At 44.5% G+C, this 16741-nt stretch overlaps 2 protein-coding genes across 2 annotated transcripts in view; one reads left to right on the top strand and one right to left on the bottom strand.

Annotated features, from left to right (window-relative positions):
* Positions 1-16741, top strand: part of LOC137414229 (uncharacterized) — a 193399-nt gene that overhangs the window by 129913 nt on the left and 46745 nt on the right. The window contains exon 5 of the mRNA XM_078779442.1: positions 662-742. Within this exon, the coding sequence (XP_078635568.1) occupies positions 673-742 (70 nt within the window). The 5' untranslated portion in view covers positions 662-672. The remainder of the gene's footprint in view (positions 1-661; positions 743-16741) is intronic.
* The window catches only part of LOC137413929 (growth factor receptor-bound protein 2-like), a 115321-nt gene that overhangs the window by 81074 nt on the left and 17506 nt on the right, over positions 1-16741 (bottom strand). The window lies entirely within an intron of this gene.

Genomic DNA, 16741 nt, shown 5'->3' with positions numbered 1-16741 from the left:
GAAACATTGTCTTATTAAAACCATTTCCCATTTTATAGTGTCCAATTTCAATATCGGTTTGAATGTCTCGTTCAATATGTCGCCAACCATAATATAGACTCGACGGATTTATGAAAAAAAGGCCATGTATGAGCTTCTAGGTGCATTTTGGGGTAAAAGTTGTAAAGTTAAAGTAAAAGCTGCACGTATATACATGATATATAAATGCTTGTTCAAATAAATTGTCCAAAAATGGCAATTTGGCGGCCATTTTGTTTATGCTAATTAGAAGGTCAAAAACTCAAAATTCGGCTTGGGAACCGGGTTAATCGAATTCACCATACCTGAATTATGTTAAAAAGTAAGGTTCCCAACTTGTACCCAAAAATGCACCGAACATTCACATTTCTCAGAAATCCGTCTAGTCTATTCCTGTGTAACACTCGGCCAGTCCAAATTGGTTCGCCGCATTACTTCGGCTCCATGTCGTCGGTGTAAGGCTGCCTTCCATGTATATGAAGACAATGTCCTGCTCAATGAACTGTCAACAATGTGCAACTGAGGAAGTGATTGATGCGACATTGACAAACCATGGATTTTTATTTTATTTTATTTATTTATTTATTTATTCTTATATTGAGTGTGGTAACAATTTGCTTCTTTGAACATTGGTGCTCTGCAGGTGAGGTGTAAATGAGGCGTTCAAAAAGTTCTACAAGGGAGATGCTCACAACAGCTGAAGACATTCCAAAAACAAGTACCGGTATGTCGAAATGAATAATATATTGATATATTTTTATTTCTGAATTTATATACTGAACAGCAAAAGAAACGTCAGTCAAAATCAATATTTTGGAGTTTATTTTCAAGTCATGATCAACACGAATTGAGATTTAGGATCAACATGAAACATTACAGGTATGGTCACCACAGTTCAAACAATAATGTGAAATGTTCTGAATAAGAAAAACACAAGACCAGGTGAGAACAAGGGAGGTCAAAATCAGTATCTTGTGTGACCTCCGTGAGCGTTCATGACAGCCATACATCGTCTGTACATGGAGTGGATTAATCGGTTGATGAAGGCATTTGTCACTTAGGCCCACACTCTGGGAAACACCTGACTGAGTTGAGCTGCAGTTGTCGGCCTTGGTCGAACGTCATTCAGTCTTCTTTGAACCTCGTCCCACAAGTGCTCTATCGGGTTTAAATCGGGGCTGAGTAGTCGGTCACGGCAGTGTCGAGCTGTAAGAATGGGGCCACGATACGGCCTGTGACAACGGACATCCCTGTTCTTCAAACGTCGACGGACTGTATCACCACTAATGTGTCTTTGGTGGGTTCCAACTGTTTGTCTTGCAGTTTCTGTAGTCCTGGTAAAGCGATCTTGGATGTGATGATGCACAATCTGTCGATCCTGTCATGGTGTTGTTACCCGCGGTCTGCCACGGCGTGGGCGGTCATCGGTGCTGTTGGTGGCCTGGTATCGTTCCTGTAACCTGTAGATGGTTCTCACGTTGACATGGAAAGCATTGGCAACCATTCGTGCAGTCTGTCCAGCATGCAATCTTCCAATAGCCTGGTCTCTCTGAATCCCCGTAAGCCTGGGCATGGCGCTGGCATCGAAACACGAATGATGAACACACGTTTTGGGGTGCCTTTTATAGGGAAAGTCACAAGGAGACGCACGTGCATTTTGATTTCCATGGGAATCATGCACGACTTTGTACCATGGTCGTTTTTTTGCCTGCGTTTTGGTGACCTGTTTTTATCCACGTGTGCACCACTGTCGGTTGTTAGGATTAAATTTAGATACAGACTAATGTAAATAATGAGATATTTAAACGAAATGCATTGATATTTCTATGGGAAATGTTCAGGAATTATTTTTATGAAGTGACGTTTCTATTGCTGTTCAGTATATATTTGTGCACATAGAACGTCAAACAATACTTGTGTTGGATTTTAGTCTGAGAACTTGTTTGAACGTCCTCCCAACTCCCTGGTGCATTAGGCAAATTGCGGTTGTGTGTAGATTACAAACAAATGAGCAGAATAATCATAAATGTCACAGATCTAGGATGAAAGGTTTATCCCAAAGGTTGGAAGCCCCTAACATACAATTGAACATCTTTTTTGTGACTATCATAGAGTCACAAAAAGAATTTCATTTGTAGAAGCTTAAGTACTCCTTAGGGCGCTGGAAGAGTCAGGAATAATTGCCGTACACCTCTGCCAAAATTGTATTTAATCCTATAAGGCCCGGCACAAATGTTGTACACAAACTTGGAATGATTACTTCAAGGGGATTAATGTGCCAAGTAAAATCAGCCAATTCAAGCAGGTTCGCTCAATGCAGGTGGATATGGTGGTAGCCAAGCGGTGAGGACACTGGGCTGATATCCGCAGAATATTTGGGTTAAAATCCGGATGGATTTTGATTCTAAGCAAAGCCCGTCTCAGGAGAACAACCATGTAACTTTGAGATTGGCAGTGTAACCCGAGCTGGCTCATTAGTGGCCAGTTGTGAGGGAGTGGGAATTTGCCTGCCCCTGTTGACCCAATCTACCTGTGAAGGCAGTCCTGACTGTGCTTGATTGTTGATATCCTCAAAACAGTCAAAAAGGAAACTGCAAAGCTACAAATGACAAATCGGTGCCCTGGCTCTAACTGGAAAGAAAAGAAATCCCCCACTTGTTGGCCAACCTGTCCATACTCAGGGCATCATATGACGATGCCCAATAGTGTCGCCACAACAAACCTCGAGGCCAACCTGTCTTTTCTGGCTCGGAAAAGCTTCACATTTGTATTCAATTCGTACATGTTCCAAGAAAAACAATCAGACAGTAATCTGAAAGGCCATTCGATCATCACTATCCACAAATACATGATATTGAGGTGGACTTGAGCCAACATTGACCTCAGATCCACCTTTTTGAAATACCAACTTCTTTCCTGGAAGTCCTTGCAGTGTCCTTGTGTTTTATACTTCTCCCACCCCCCCCCCCCCCTTCCCACGCCTCCTCCCCCCAAGCCCTCTCCCTCCCACAGATCTCCCGATGTCCCTGCTCTCAAATTATTATTTTTTTGTATACAGAGTCGAGGCTCGTGAACGAGCTAACATTTATCAAACAAACAAATCAAACAAGCAAGCAAACAAAGTATATAAAAAGGGGAGCGGTCGACAAGATGGGGAGAGAAGGGGAGGAAGCACACAAACACAACATTTGAGAGCAGGGACATCGGGAGATGTTTTTGGAGGGAGAGGGCCTGGGGGGAGGCACGATAGGTATAAAACGCAAGGACACCAAGGACTTCCAGGAAAGAAGTCAAAAGTCACCTCAAAAAAGTGGATTTGGGGTGAAATTAGCGGGGGTAGAAAATATCAAGGTTTTGGATTGGGGAAGATAAGAGATGGTGGTGAACAGCCGTTTTAAAGACCTGGAGGAAGGAGTGGGATTGAAGAGAGTGTTGTGTTTGTTTGTGTGCTTCCCCTTCTCTCCCCATCTTGTCTACCGCTCCCCTTATTTTATACTTTGTGTGTCTGTTTTGATTTTTTGTTTGATAATTGTTCGCTCTTGCACGAGCCTCGATCCTGTATACAGGATCCTGTATCCTGTATACAAAAAAAACAAAAAAACCTTAATTGGCAAAGGCCAAGCAGTCCATAGCAGTAGCTCTTGGGGGAAGAAATGATGACATGTTTCTATTGTATTCTTGGTGGTTATTCACTGGTGGGTACAGAATGCGAATTTGACAAATTTACGTACAGCCGTAATTTTGAGGTCTAAAGTGGTTTGCCACGTACATGTGGCAAGATCACCTTCCCAGAAATAACTACGTTAATAAATAACTAAACATATTAGTACAATAACTTAATATTCTCGTCAGAGAATAAATAACTACGTTAACAGCTACATAATAAATGTCAATGTGTGACAGCGTGTCAGTCAGTGTGTGTGCCTCCTCCATAACTCCAAAACCATGAAACCTAGCAGCCCGAAACTTTACATGCATACTAATGGAACTCCAAGGGAGTGCAGGAATGAAACCTGGGTATTTGAGTGACTTTAAACACCGCTTTTGAACATAATTTAGGGGCTTATTAAATACAAGCATTACCTTTGGTCAGCCCACGCTCACCTCATTACCTTTGGCCTTATTCCGTTTGGCCTAATTAAAAACGCCTCGTCTTTAAACAGGTTGTAACCGTTTGCATAGGATATAGCTTCATACCTACGAATCACTGAATACATCACTGATCGCTGATCTTCATACCTACGAATCACTGAATACATCACTGATCGCTGATCTTCATACCTACGAATCACTGAATACATCACTGATCGCTGATCTTCATACCTACGAATCACTGAATACATCACTGATCGCTGATCTTCATACCTACGAATCACTGAATACATCACTGATCGCTGATCTTCATACCTATGAATCACTGTATACATTGCTAATTTCTTGCCAAGGCAGTCGTTCCTTATCAACCAATGTTTGCAAGCTATATGATGTAGTATACAGCGGTGCAATTGCCTTTTGTGTCGTTTTTCTGAAAAGAAAACTACAAATTGACATTTATGATAATGTTAAGGTGATAAAGTTTGAAATCTGACAAAAGTTTAAAATGTAACCTCCACATCAGAGATCTAACCACACAGTTTGAGTCACATCCCGCATCAAATGTAACCTCAGCAGTTCGATTCGCATCCCTCTGGGGAAGCCCGTGTTATAATCTCATTTAAAATGCTATGTACGGTTTGAAAGTGACGGGTGGTATTGCTATGCTGTTTGAACGGGACATCTGGAAACACCCAGAGACAGTTACACATTTATAATTATTATGTATAAAATGCAATTTAGACATTATTTGGGGTTTTTGCACCTGTTGAAAAGTTTGCCAAACTCATGTTATATGGCACTGCTTTTCCTTCCCCTCCCCTCATGCTGCATTCCCTTCCCCTCTCATGCTGCATTCCCTTCCCCTCTCCTCATGCTGCATTCCCTTCCCCTCTCCTCATGCTGCCTTCCCTCCCCCTCCCCTCACTCTGCCTTTCCTTCCCACTCCCCTCATGCTGCCTTCCCTCCCCCTCCCCTCCTGCTGCCCTTCCTCCCCTCTCCTCATGCTGCCTTCCTTTCCACCCCCTCGTGCTGCCTTCCCTTCCCTCGTGCTGCCTTCCCTTCCCTTGTGCTACCTTCGCTTCCCTGCATGCTGCCTTCCCTTCCACTCCCCTCACACTGCCTACCCTTCCCTCACACTGCTTTCCCTTCCACTCACCTCATGCGGCCTTTCATTCCCTTCCCCTTTGGCTGCTTTCTTTTCCCCTCCCCTCATGCTGCCTTCCCTTCCCCTCATGCTGCCTTCCCTCCCCCTCATGCTGCCTTCCCATCCCATCCCCTTCCCTCATGCTGCCTTCCCTTCCCCTCATGCTGCATTCCCTTCGCCTTCCCTCATGGTGCCTTCCCATCTCCTCCCCTTCCCTCATGCTGCCTTCTCTTCCCCTCATGCTGCCTTCCCTTCCCATTCCCTCACGCGAACTTCCTCCTAAACCCTCCCAACCACCATGCAACTCTCTGGAGGTCGAGAAGGGGCACGGTGTCAAAGAATTGCAAATCGGACAAATTAACCCTTTTTCAGCAGTCACAACTGCTGCTGAGATCAATTCCGCAGTTTGAATTTTGAAATTCGGCTCAGGTTAAGAGTTTAGTTGCAAAACGTGTGTGGAAATTCAATAAAAGCATGAACACTGGTGTGGCTTTCTCGACGATTGAAGGAAAACATCCTTCCTTCCCTTCCCCCCCCCCCCCCCCTCATGTTTACCTCCAACCAACTCCCCTTCCCCCACCACCCGTCGGACGTCTCTAGGCGTCTCTGGGCGGTGTTTGGTACGACCCATCTGAATGTGTTGTTTTAATGCACCCCATTTCGTTCGATCTTGTACTAATGCCAGCAGATGGGACCATCACCCCCGCTTCCCCTCAAACTCCCTTTACCTCAAGTCTCCACCGCTTACACTGAAGTCGTCCTACCAAATGCAAGTCGAACTCCCCGTACCTCCCTCCCCCCCCCCCCCCATCCCCTTTAGTCCCACGACTAAACGCAAGTCGAGAACCCCTCACCCCCATTACCCCTCGAGTCCCCTATCAAGTCCAGAACATCCCCCCTTCCCCTCCTCACTTCCCTCTCCCCTCCTCGCTCCCCCACCGCATTGCTCCCACATCTTCTCGCTCTCATGCCCCTCCCTACCGGAGCGTATAGCAATGTGGGGTGAGGCGTCGCTCTCCCCTCTTCCCCCCCCCCCCCCCCCCACTTCCTTGCTCTCCCAACTCTCTCTCTCTCTCTCTCTCTCACCCCTTTTTTAATATCCCTGTCAGCGAAGTACTCATGTTGTAGTTCATACTTCATAGATGTACTCACGTTGTAGTGCATACTTAATAGATGTACTCACGTTGTAGTGCATACTTAATAGATGTACTCACGGTTGTAGTGCATACTTAATAGATGTACTCATGTTGTAGTGCATACTTAATAGATGTACTCACGTTGTAGTTCATTCTTCATAGATGTACTCACGTTGTAGTTCATTCTTCATAGATGTACTCACGTTGTAGTGCATACTTAATAGATGTACTCACGTTGTAGTGCATACTTAATAGATGTACTCACGTTGTAGTTCATACTTCATAGATGTACTCATGTTGTAGTGCATACTTAATAGATGTACTCACGTTGTAGTGCATACTTAATAGATGTACTCATGTTGTAGTTCATACTTAATAGATGTACTGACGTTGTAGTTCATACTTAATAGATGTACTGACGTTGTAGTACATACTTAATAGATGTACTCACGTTGTAGTACATACCTAATAGATGTACTCATGTTGTAGTACATACTTAATAGATGTACTCATGTTGTAGTACATACTTAATAGATGTACTCACGTTGTAGTACATACTTCATAGATGTACTCACGTTGTAGTACATACTTCATAGATGTGCTCACGTTGTAGTTCATACCTAATAGATGTACTCACGTTGTAGTGCATACTTCATAGATGAGAGTTCATGTTCTCTCAAAAAGTTTCTGGTCTCTCAAAAATTAATGAAATCTTAAATAAATAATGAAAATCAACTATTCAAGGCATCTCAACGAGTTCAGTGGAACATTTTTTATTATTATTATTATTATTATTATTTATTTTTTATTTTTTTTTGTATACTGAATCGACACTGAATCGAGGCTCGTGAAAGAGCTAACATTTACTTCACAAACAAATCAACCAGACAAACAAAATATACAAAAAGAGGGAGCGGAAGACAAGATGGGGAGAGAAGGGGAAGCACACAACCACAACATTTGAGAGCAGGGAGAAGTGTGGGAGGGAGAGGGCGTGGGGGCAGGAGGCGTGGGAAGGGGGGGGGGGGTGGGAGAAGTATAAAACACAAGGGGACCGAAATTAGCGGGGGTAGAAAAGATCAAGGTTTTGGATGGGGGAGGATAAGAGATGGTGGTGAACAGCTGTTTTAAAGACCTGGAGGGTGGAGTGGGATTGAAGAGAGTGAGGGAGTTTGTTCCAGAGGCGGGAGAAAAGAGGAATGAAGGAGTGAAGGTGAGCAGAAAGTCTTGATTTTGGCAGTTTAACCATAAGAGGGTTGCAGGCAGATCTTGTGCGACCTGTAGGGATATTTGGGGGACAGAGCCCAGAGAGGGCTGGGAGGGCAAGGCCAGAGAGGAGTCGGTAGAAGACGGAAAGACCACCAACCTGCCTGCGGTGAGTGAGTGAAAGGCCCTTGGAGTTAGCTTCATCACGGGAGATTCCAATGATTCTGAACGCTTTGGTTTCAACAGCGTGAAGACGGGCTAGGTGTGAGGCAGGAGCACCAGACCAGAGGGGAGAGCAGTATTCCATAGAGCTGTGGATGAAAGCCTTGTATGTGGTGAGCTCAGGTGTGCCAAGGAAGGACTTCGCACGACGGAGGATGCCCAGTCGGCGACTGGCTTTGGAGGCCAGATTTGAAATGTGGTTTTCCCAGGAAAGATCATGGCAAATAGTGAGACCCAAAAGCTTGAGTGACAGAACTTCTTGGAGAGGATTATTCAGAAAGTGTAAGGGAGGGTTTTCCAGTCGGTCTTTTCGGAGAGACATCGTAAGAGTGTGAGATTTATCAGGATTGAAAGACATGTTCCATTTGTTTGCCCAGTCTGTGATTTTGTCCAGGTCTGCAGAGAGTGAGGAGGCTGCAGACTGCCGATCTGAGGGATGAGGAATGGAGCGACAGAGAGTAGAGTCGTCAGCAAAGAGATAGAGAGGATTTTCAAGAGAGTCAGAGAGATCATTGATGAAGACCAGAAAAATCACAGTGCCCAGAACACTACCTTGGGGAACTCCAGCCTGAACAGGTAGAGGAGATGAGAGAAACCCATTCAGGGCCACACGTTGACTACGACCAGAGAGGAAGTCCGCCAGCCATGCGTGGAGATTTCCATGGATACCAAAGGAGGAGAGTTTGGTGAGCAGAGCAGGGTGCCAGACCGTATCGAAGGCACGTGAAATGTCAAGGGAGACGGCTCTAATTTCCTGTTTGGCGTTGAGGACCTCCATCCATTGTTGAGAAAGCAGAAGCAGCATGTCCAGAGTAGAGTGACCAGGTCTGAAACCAAATTGATGATCAGAGATCAAGCCATTGGAGAAGAGGAAAGATTTCATATCTGAAGCAATGATGGATTCCATGACTTTGCTGATAATTGGGAGAAGGCTGATTGGTCTGTAGTTGCTGGGATCTGTTTTTGCACCTTTTTTGTGCAAAGCGGTGATGTTGGCTGATTTCCAAGCAGATGGCAGATGACCTTGAGCAAAAGAGAGGGTGAAGAGAACAGAAAGAGGGAGTGAAAGAGCGGAAGCACATGATTTTAGGACCCGTGGGCTGATGCCGTCAGGACCAGTTGCAGAATCAGTCGAGGGTTGACAGAAACTTTTCCACTTTGTCAGGAGGAAAGGACACAGAGTCCAGGTGCAGCTGGGTACGACTGGGTACGGTGGGTACAGAGAGGGATGGGTTTGGGACACAAGATTTAGAGGCAAACACAGAGTTGAGGCATTCAGCTTTTTCACGTGCGGAGTCAGCCGTTAAGCCGTTTGAGGTGAGGGAGGGGATGGAGGGGGAACAAACACCAGAAACAGATTTGACCAGACGCCACCAGGATTTGGAAGAGGGAGACAGATAAGAGAGTTCGGTCTTGAGAACGGTGAGATATTGTTTCCTGGCTCTCCTGAGGGTGGACACACACGTTTCGGGCTTTGTGAAAGGAAATGAGATTTCCTTCCGTTGGATTTGCTTTCCAGGAGACGAAAGCAAGTTGTTTCAGGGCAACAGCCTCACCACAAGATTCCGTGTACCATGGACGGGAGGAAGGTTATGACAACTGAAGACGAGATGGGATAAATCTGTGCATGAGAGAGAGCAATTTACTTTGAAAGAATTCCCAGGATGAGTTGATGTCAGAGGCGGTAGAGATGGGAGACCAGTCCAGATGATTGATGGCTGCTTGAAGACCGTGCCAGTTGGCCTGAGTGAAATGCCAGACTCGTCGACGCTGAGGAGGCTCTCTGAGAATGGTCAGAGAGATGTCCACTTTGACAAGCACATGATCAGATGAGCCGATTGGAGCAGAAGAAGAGCAGCAGACATTTTCAGGGAAGTTTGTCATAACCAAATCCAGAAGAGAAGATGCTCCGTTGACTGAGATCCGGGTCGGGAAATTGACAGATTGTGTCAGTCCCAGTGAGTCGCAGAAGTCCTTTGCTGAAGAGCCATGGCTGGTGAGAGAGGTACCCACACCCAGCCAACTGGCATGGTGACAAGTGAAATCACCACATATGAGGAAGAGAAAGTTGGGATGGGTAGATAGAAGTTGGTCCATATTATCAGACAGCGAGATGTAGATGGAGTCATCGCTGTTTGGTGGACGGTACAACACACATATGAACAAAAGGTGGGAGTGAAGGGGAAGCCGTAGCCAAAGGTATTCCTGGGGGTGAGGTGGAGAGAGGGCAGTGGAGGGCGAGTGAGGAAGAGAGTTTTTTATAAAGATAGCAACCCCACCTCCAGGACGAGGCTCAGGTCTATCATACCGGAGGAGGGAGTAACCTGGGAGAGATACCAAGGCATCAGAGACATCATGAAGGAGGAAAGTTTCTGTTAAGCAGATCACATCTGGTTTGTCAGAAGCAACCTGTATGCAGAGATCAGTCAAGTTTGAGCGAAGGCCCCGGATGTTTGAGGTCCATACCGTTAATGAAGAGGAAGGGGGAGCATCGGGTCCAGAACAGGGGGGGGGGGGAGGGGTAGGGTAAGATGTGGAAGAGGAGGAAGAGGAAGGGAGAGCTGTTGAAGGTGTGTCAGAGATTTCAGAGATTTCAGAATAGCTTGGAGAAAGGGAAGAATGGGGTGGACAAAAGGTTTGATGGAGATTGGGTGAGGCACAGTGAGGTGTTATTTGAGGAGGGGGAAGAGCGATGCAGAAGGTTGGGGGAGATGAAGGTGAAAGTTGGAAGGGGGAAGAAGCAGGGAGGATGCTTTGAGGAGGAGGGGTGAGAGGGGAGTCTAGGAGGGGAGGAGCGAGGGAGAGTCTCGGAGGGGAGGGGTGTGGGGGGAGTTTAGGAGGGAGGGGAGGGAAGGGGCAAGGGGGGAGATTTGAAAGGGATGGGTGATGGGGAGGATTTGGAGGGGAGGGGTGAGATTGGATTTTGAAAAGTGTACGATTCATGGGAAACGAACATTTTTTGCAAAATGAGTTTGAGACCTTCGAGTCAAAAATACGTTTGAGGACACTGAAGGAGGGGTGGAGTTCTGGATAGTTTAGGGAATGTAGAAAGGAGGAACTGTAAGAGATGGTATTATATATATTTTTTGGAATGAATAGATTTGGTGAGCAAGACGAAAGCATCCTTTTGTAGGAAAAGAAGAAAAGGGTGTTATAATATATGAGAGAAAATAGTTGTTCAGGGGAGAGATTATACATTTCTAACCACGTGATCGCAAACGAAGAACGAACGAACAAAAAAGAACAACAAATAAACGAATAAGACCTGGGAAGGAAATATTTTTTGGGGTTTTTTTTTTTTTTTGAGTAGAGATATTAAACAAGGAGGTATGGGGTGAACGACTGGGACGAAACAGAGAACGAAAATAAATGCAGCGCATTCGACGAATCGCTGAGAGAAAAACAAAACCACAAGGTCGGAGACGGTACGGTAGCCAAGCCTACGAGTACTACTACTAGGCCTCAGAATACTCGATACACATTAACCGACGATTGTGTATACATGTACGAAAAATTAGCACCGAAAATTTTCCAAAAGATACGCTATAGGTACATACACCGAAAGATAGATACAGTCTCGACAAAAACACAATTGAGAAGGATCACTTAGCTTCGAAAGCGTGAGCGCATGGAACAGCTTCGAAAAGACGTGACCTCGCCGTGATCTCGCGAGATTCTCAACTGCAAGCGAATTGATTTGTTTTGAGTATTTGTCTTGTTCACAGGACACCAATTTGGAAAGGAACGCAGCTGTATTCAATGCAAACTCTCTGAAAATAAAAACAGATTATAAAGTTATGTTCGTAATTAATTGGTCGATTCAGAATGAGTTTCTGCGAAATTGGCAATTAATTTCAGTAGGGCAAGCCAAGTGGCCTTTAAAGCATGGTCGCTGCTCACTCAATTGGGAAAATAATTTTACGCTCTCATTCACCGTCCGGATGGATGCTCTTTCAAGCCGAGATCATCAAAGATTTTACAACAAATTATTGATTCAACAGAGAGAACGCTCATGTCTCTTTCGGCAAATTTAATCAGAATGATGCTGGCATGTTGTAACAAATGATTGGCACAGTAACTTGACCTCTTTTCAGAAACGATTTGTTCTGCCATTGTTAAGAAAGCCACCAATGAAATCATTGTTAATTTGTTCCGTAGTGATATTTTGTGTTCACTATATGCTATTTAAGACAGTGTTATGGTAAACAAGAAGAAAAGGACATAAAATGTCATAGCCCCCCGTGGTTTTCGTAATTTTGCTTTACGGAATTAAAGGCCACCGGTCAGCCATCTTGGATCTGATCTCGAAATTAAAATGACGTGCATATGTAACCCATCATTCATTATCTGTGTGCCAAGTTTGAAAAAGATCAGTAAATGCTTGTCTGAGAAATGGTTGAGGACGTGGTTAATATTGGGGTTTTTTTATGCCTCCGCCGACAAAGTCGCCGGACGCATGTTTTCGTGTTGTCCGTCCGTTCGTCTGTCCGTTCGTCCGTACGGGCTAAACCTCGTTTTTCTCAGCAACCGCATGTCCGATTGAGACAAAACTTTCAGGGTAGGAATGACGCCCATGCAGAATGTTTTTATGACAATTGTGACGTCATATGTCACGTGGTATGGCAGCCATCTTGGATTAAAAGCAAATAATTAAAAAATTATTTCTCAGAAACCGCTGAATGGAAAAATTTGAAACTTGGCGCATTGTCAAGTACACCCAATGGGGAACAAAAGCATGATAATGATGACATCATAGGTGAAGTGATTTACCAGCCAAAAATGTTTTAATAGAATTTCTTATCCTAAAAATTTGAAATTGCATGCACATGATCTATGACTCATTTTGTATTGAAATATTAAACTTATGACACCATAGGTCACATGGTTTGGCAGCCAAATTGGATTGAAGGAAAATATTAAATAATTATGTCTCTGAAACCACTCACCCTATCGATGTGAAATTTTACAAATATCATCTAACAGCACTCTTGCATAGAGTTTGAAAATGATTATGTCATAGGTCACATGGTTTGGCAGCCATCTTGGATAGAAAAACGAACCTTATCCGATCAACACGAAACTTCACAAACGTGATCCTCCACCCATACATATGCCGAGTGAGGGCATCTACCCATTGTGGGATTATGCGGAGGCATATTGGCGACACAGTCGCATTGTTCTAGTTAAAACTAAAATGGCCGCCAGTCTACTAGTCGGCCATATTTGATCAGATCGCAAAATAAGGTGAGGTGCATGTATATGCCGTCATGTGCTGTGCTTGTGCCAAGTTTGAACAAAATTAGACTATGCTTGTTCAATAAATGGTTTGGGGCAAGTAACAAAATGGCCGCCAGTCGGCGATCTTGGATTTGATCTCGAAAGAAAATGACAGGCATATGTAAGCCATCATTCGTTATCTGTGTGCCAAATTTGAACAACATCAGTAAATACATGTCCGATAAATGGTTGAGGAAGTGTTTTAACATTGGATTTTTTACAACTAAAATGGCCGCCAGTTGGCCACCTTTGATCGCATCTTGAAACAAAATGATGTGCTTATATATGAAGAAGAAGAACCATCTTTCGAGGCCATTTTTCCCTGCAGAGCAGGGGTTGGCCTTTTTTGGGCACTGTGGTCCCCTTTTTGAAGCAATGTTTTACGGCCGGATGCCCTTCCTGACGCCCACCCTGTTAGTCGCCTCTTCCGACACACAGGGAATTAGCAGAGAACTGGTACTCGATTTGCCGACCTCGGAAGGATGACAGGCTGAGTCAACCCCCCTGGTGTTAATTCAGCGATCGACCGGGATTGAAACCCAGGATCCTAGGATCCCAAGCCAGCACCCTAACCGCTAAGTCAACACCAGGCTATGATGTGCTTATATATCATCATCATGTATTGTCTTTGTGCCAAATAAGAAGAAAATCGGTCAATACATCTCCGAGTTATGATCGTGGATGCATGGGCGCATGGATGGATGGACGGACGGACGGATTAAGCCCAATGGGGACTAATAATCAAATTAAGTTATATCCCTGCCTTATAATCCATCTGGGAGGACCTGCATAAAATAAATGCAGTTGTTGGTTAAATAACTCTTCATAACACTTGTCCTGTGATTTTTATCAAACACTATGAAATTCGTTGCCAGCCTCAGAATCAGAGTAAGCACACATTGCTTGCTCTGCAGAAAGGTTGATTTAATAGGTCAGAGTATGTTTGACAATGAAAAAATATACCCGAATGAAATCCTGATTGAACACACTCCATTACTATCAGAACAAGGTGACGGAGAAAAACAACAGCCTTTCAAATAGTCCTTCAGCTCTGATGAGATGACAAAGATGGCGTTGAGGTTTGTAAGAAGCAACACCTTTTCCTACTCCTCCGATGCTCAATGCGTCACAACACGAGTTTCACCCTGATTGATTTTTAGGCCGGTGGAATGGATCGATGGCTTTTGTCGCCAGCCCACTAGCAACGTCACATCTTCGTCTTCAGTGCAGATCAATGGGTTGCATTTCAATTTCTACCCGCGCCCACTATTGACAAAATTAGCCACCTGTCAACAGGTTTTTACGGCGTAGCCCATGGGACAAAGCCGTCTAGAACAGTGTTTGTCCGTCTGTTTTTATTAATTTTTTTGGTATACAAGATCGAAGATCGTGTAAGAGCTCATATTGATCAATAAAAAAGACGAACGAACACATAAAACATATGATAAAGGGAGCGGGAGACAAGATGGAGAGCAGGGACATCGGGAGATCTGTGGGAGGAAGAGGGCTTGGGGGGAGGAGGCATGGAAAGGGGATGGGGGGTAGGAGAGGTTAAAAAAAAAACACATGGACACTGCTAGGACTTCCAGGAAAGAAGTCGGTATTTCAAAAAGTGTATCTGGGGTGAATTAACGGGGGTAGAAAAGATCAAGGTTTTGGATGGGAGAAGATAAGAGATGGTGGTGAACAGCTGTTTTAAAGACCTGGAGGGAGGAGAGGGATTGAAGGGAGTGTGGGAGTTTGTTCCAGAGGCGGGAAAAAAGAGGAATGAAGGAGTGAAGGTGAGCAGAGAGCCGAGATTTTGGCAGTTTAACCATAAGAGGGTTGCTGGCAGATCTTGTGCGACCTGAAGGAATATTTGGGGGACAGAGCCCAGAGAGAGCTGGGGGAGCAAGGCCGGAGAGGAGTCGGTAGAAGACAGAAAGACCACCAACCTGCCTGCAGTGAGTTAGTGAATGTATGTATGTATGTCCCCTCAAACATATTCCAATCAGAGCTGAGGATCTGGTCACATGACAGGGTAATGCGATTACGTCTGATGTCATTACAGCGGTATGGGAGCTGACTCTCCGCACACCGCCATTTTGATGTATATGCCGTTCATGCCGAACATATCCTCGAACCTGTTATATATCACAATCGCCATTCTCTACCTTGACGTTTTTCATTCAGTGTGAAACACAAACAAACCGATTGTTAAAATGACCATCAAATATCGAAAGCAACGGCGTTGCGGCTCTTCCAACAAAACGGTACGTACCCAACCCTTGTGGGGTATCTATCTATAATTCCATTAATCTCTGTGTGTATGTGTGTATGTGTGTTTGTATGTTTGTCTGTGACCGCTGTTTCTCGACAACCACGGGTCCGATATACTTGAAACTTGCCAGGTATATTGCTGGGGACCCGAGGATGTGCCTTTTCAAGGTTTCATATTAATCGGACAAGTACTTACCGAGCTATGGCGATTTCTTTACCAAACACCGCAAGCCGTTCGCTTTGGACCAAACCATTTCATGTAAATAGAGGGGGGGGTTCTGTGGTCGTTGCGAATGGACCAAACCATTCATGTAAATAGAGGGGGGGGTTCTGTGGTCGTTACTGCCACGTGGTTTCAAAGTTTTTTTTTGTTGTTGTTGTTTGCACGCATGTTTTTTTGCACCCACGTACGGGCACGCCCTAGGATGTTTACACACACACACCCCTACACAAATTTTTTTTTTTTTTTTTTTTTGGCAAGGAACGGGCACCCACGTACGGGCACGTCCTAGCTTATATATAGTACGGGCATGCCCTAGTAATATAGATTACCATAGACCTTCCCTCAGTTCTGCAAGTAAAACTTACCTCACGGATGTCGGGATTCCTCCAAATTTCTTTGTTTAATGTTATAAACAGCATTGGCGACTGTTTAAAAAGCTAATCATGTGTGTTTGTGGTTTATACTATTTTACAAGCCCGGCTACGCGGTGTTAGACTTTCGGTCTTGTTTTTTGTGAACTCCGTTTTTGTTTTTTTCATGATAAACATGAATATGGATTAAACACTAAACACAATCTAACCAAAAATTCACACTATTTTGTTCCTCGAATGATGTTCAAGTGACAAATTTCTTCTCCACCATTTCAATCCATTATCTGCAGGGGCTATTATAATATGTTACACAAACCGGTGGAGCGCGTGGCGATTCGTGTTGTGTCAGGTTGGCTATGTTAAAGGTGTATAGTTCATGGGGTACCCTGCTGGGCATTCAGAAATAACAAAACAGCAACCTGTAATCTTGGGTTACAAAGCAGGTATCTCGTTTTTCAAGCCAACTCAAAATAGCCTAAACAGGTGCAGCAGTGATTCAACAAAGAAACAGGCAAATACACTCACCCTGCAATGTGTGTGTTTTACAATTTTGAAATTTGTGACCCCACAGGGCCAGAATGCATGATTATACCTTAAACGTTTGGAACTTGTGAATCTGCTTTTTTATGCCTACGTTGACGAAGTCGCCGGAGGCATTATGTTTTCAGGTTGTCTGTCTGTCTGTCCGTCCATCCGTCCGTCCGTCCGTCTGTGATAGGTTTCCGTTACCGCGATAACTTGAGAACGGCTGAAGTGATCTTGGTCAAACTTGGTGCAGGTATGTAAAATG

The sequence above is a fragment of the Myxine glutinosa genome, chromosome 5, assembly GCF_964187855.1.
Source record: "Myxine glutinosa chromosome 5, kmMyxGlut1.1, whole genome shotgun sequence".
In the NCBI taxonomy this organism is placed as follows: domain Eukaryota; kingdom Metazoa; phylum Chordata; class Myxini; order Myxiniformes; family Myxinidae; genus Myxine; species Myxine glutinosa.
This window is presented reverse-complemented; position numbering and strand designations above follow the sequence as displayed.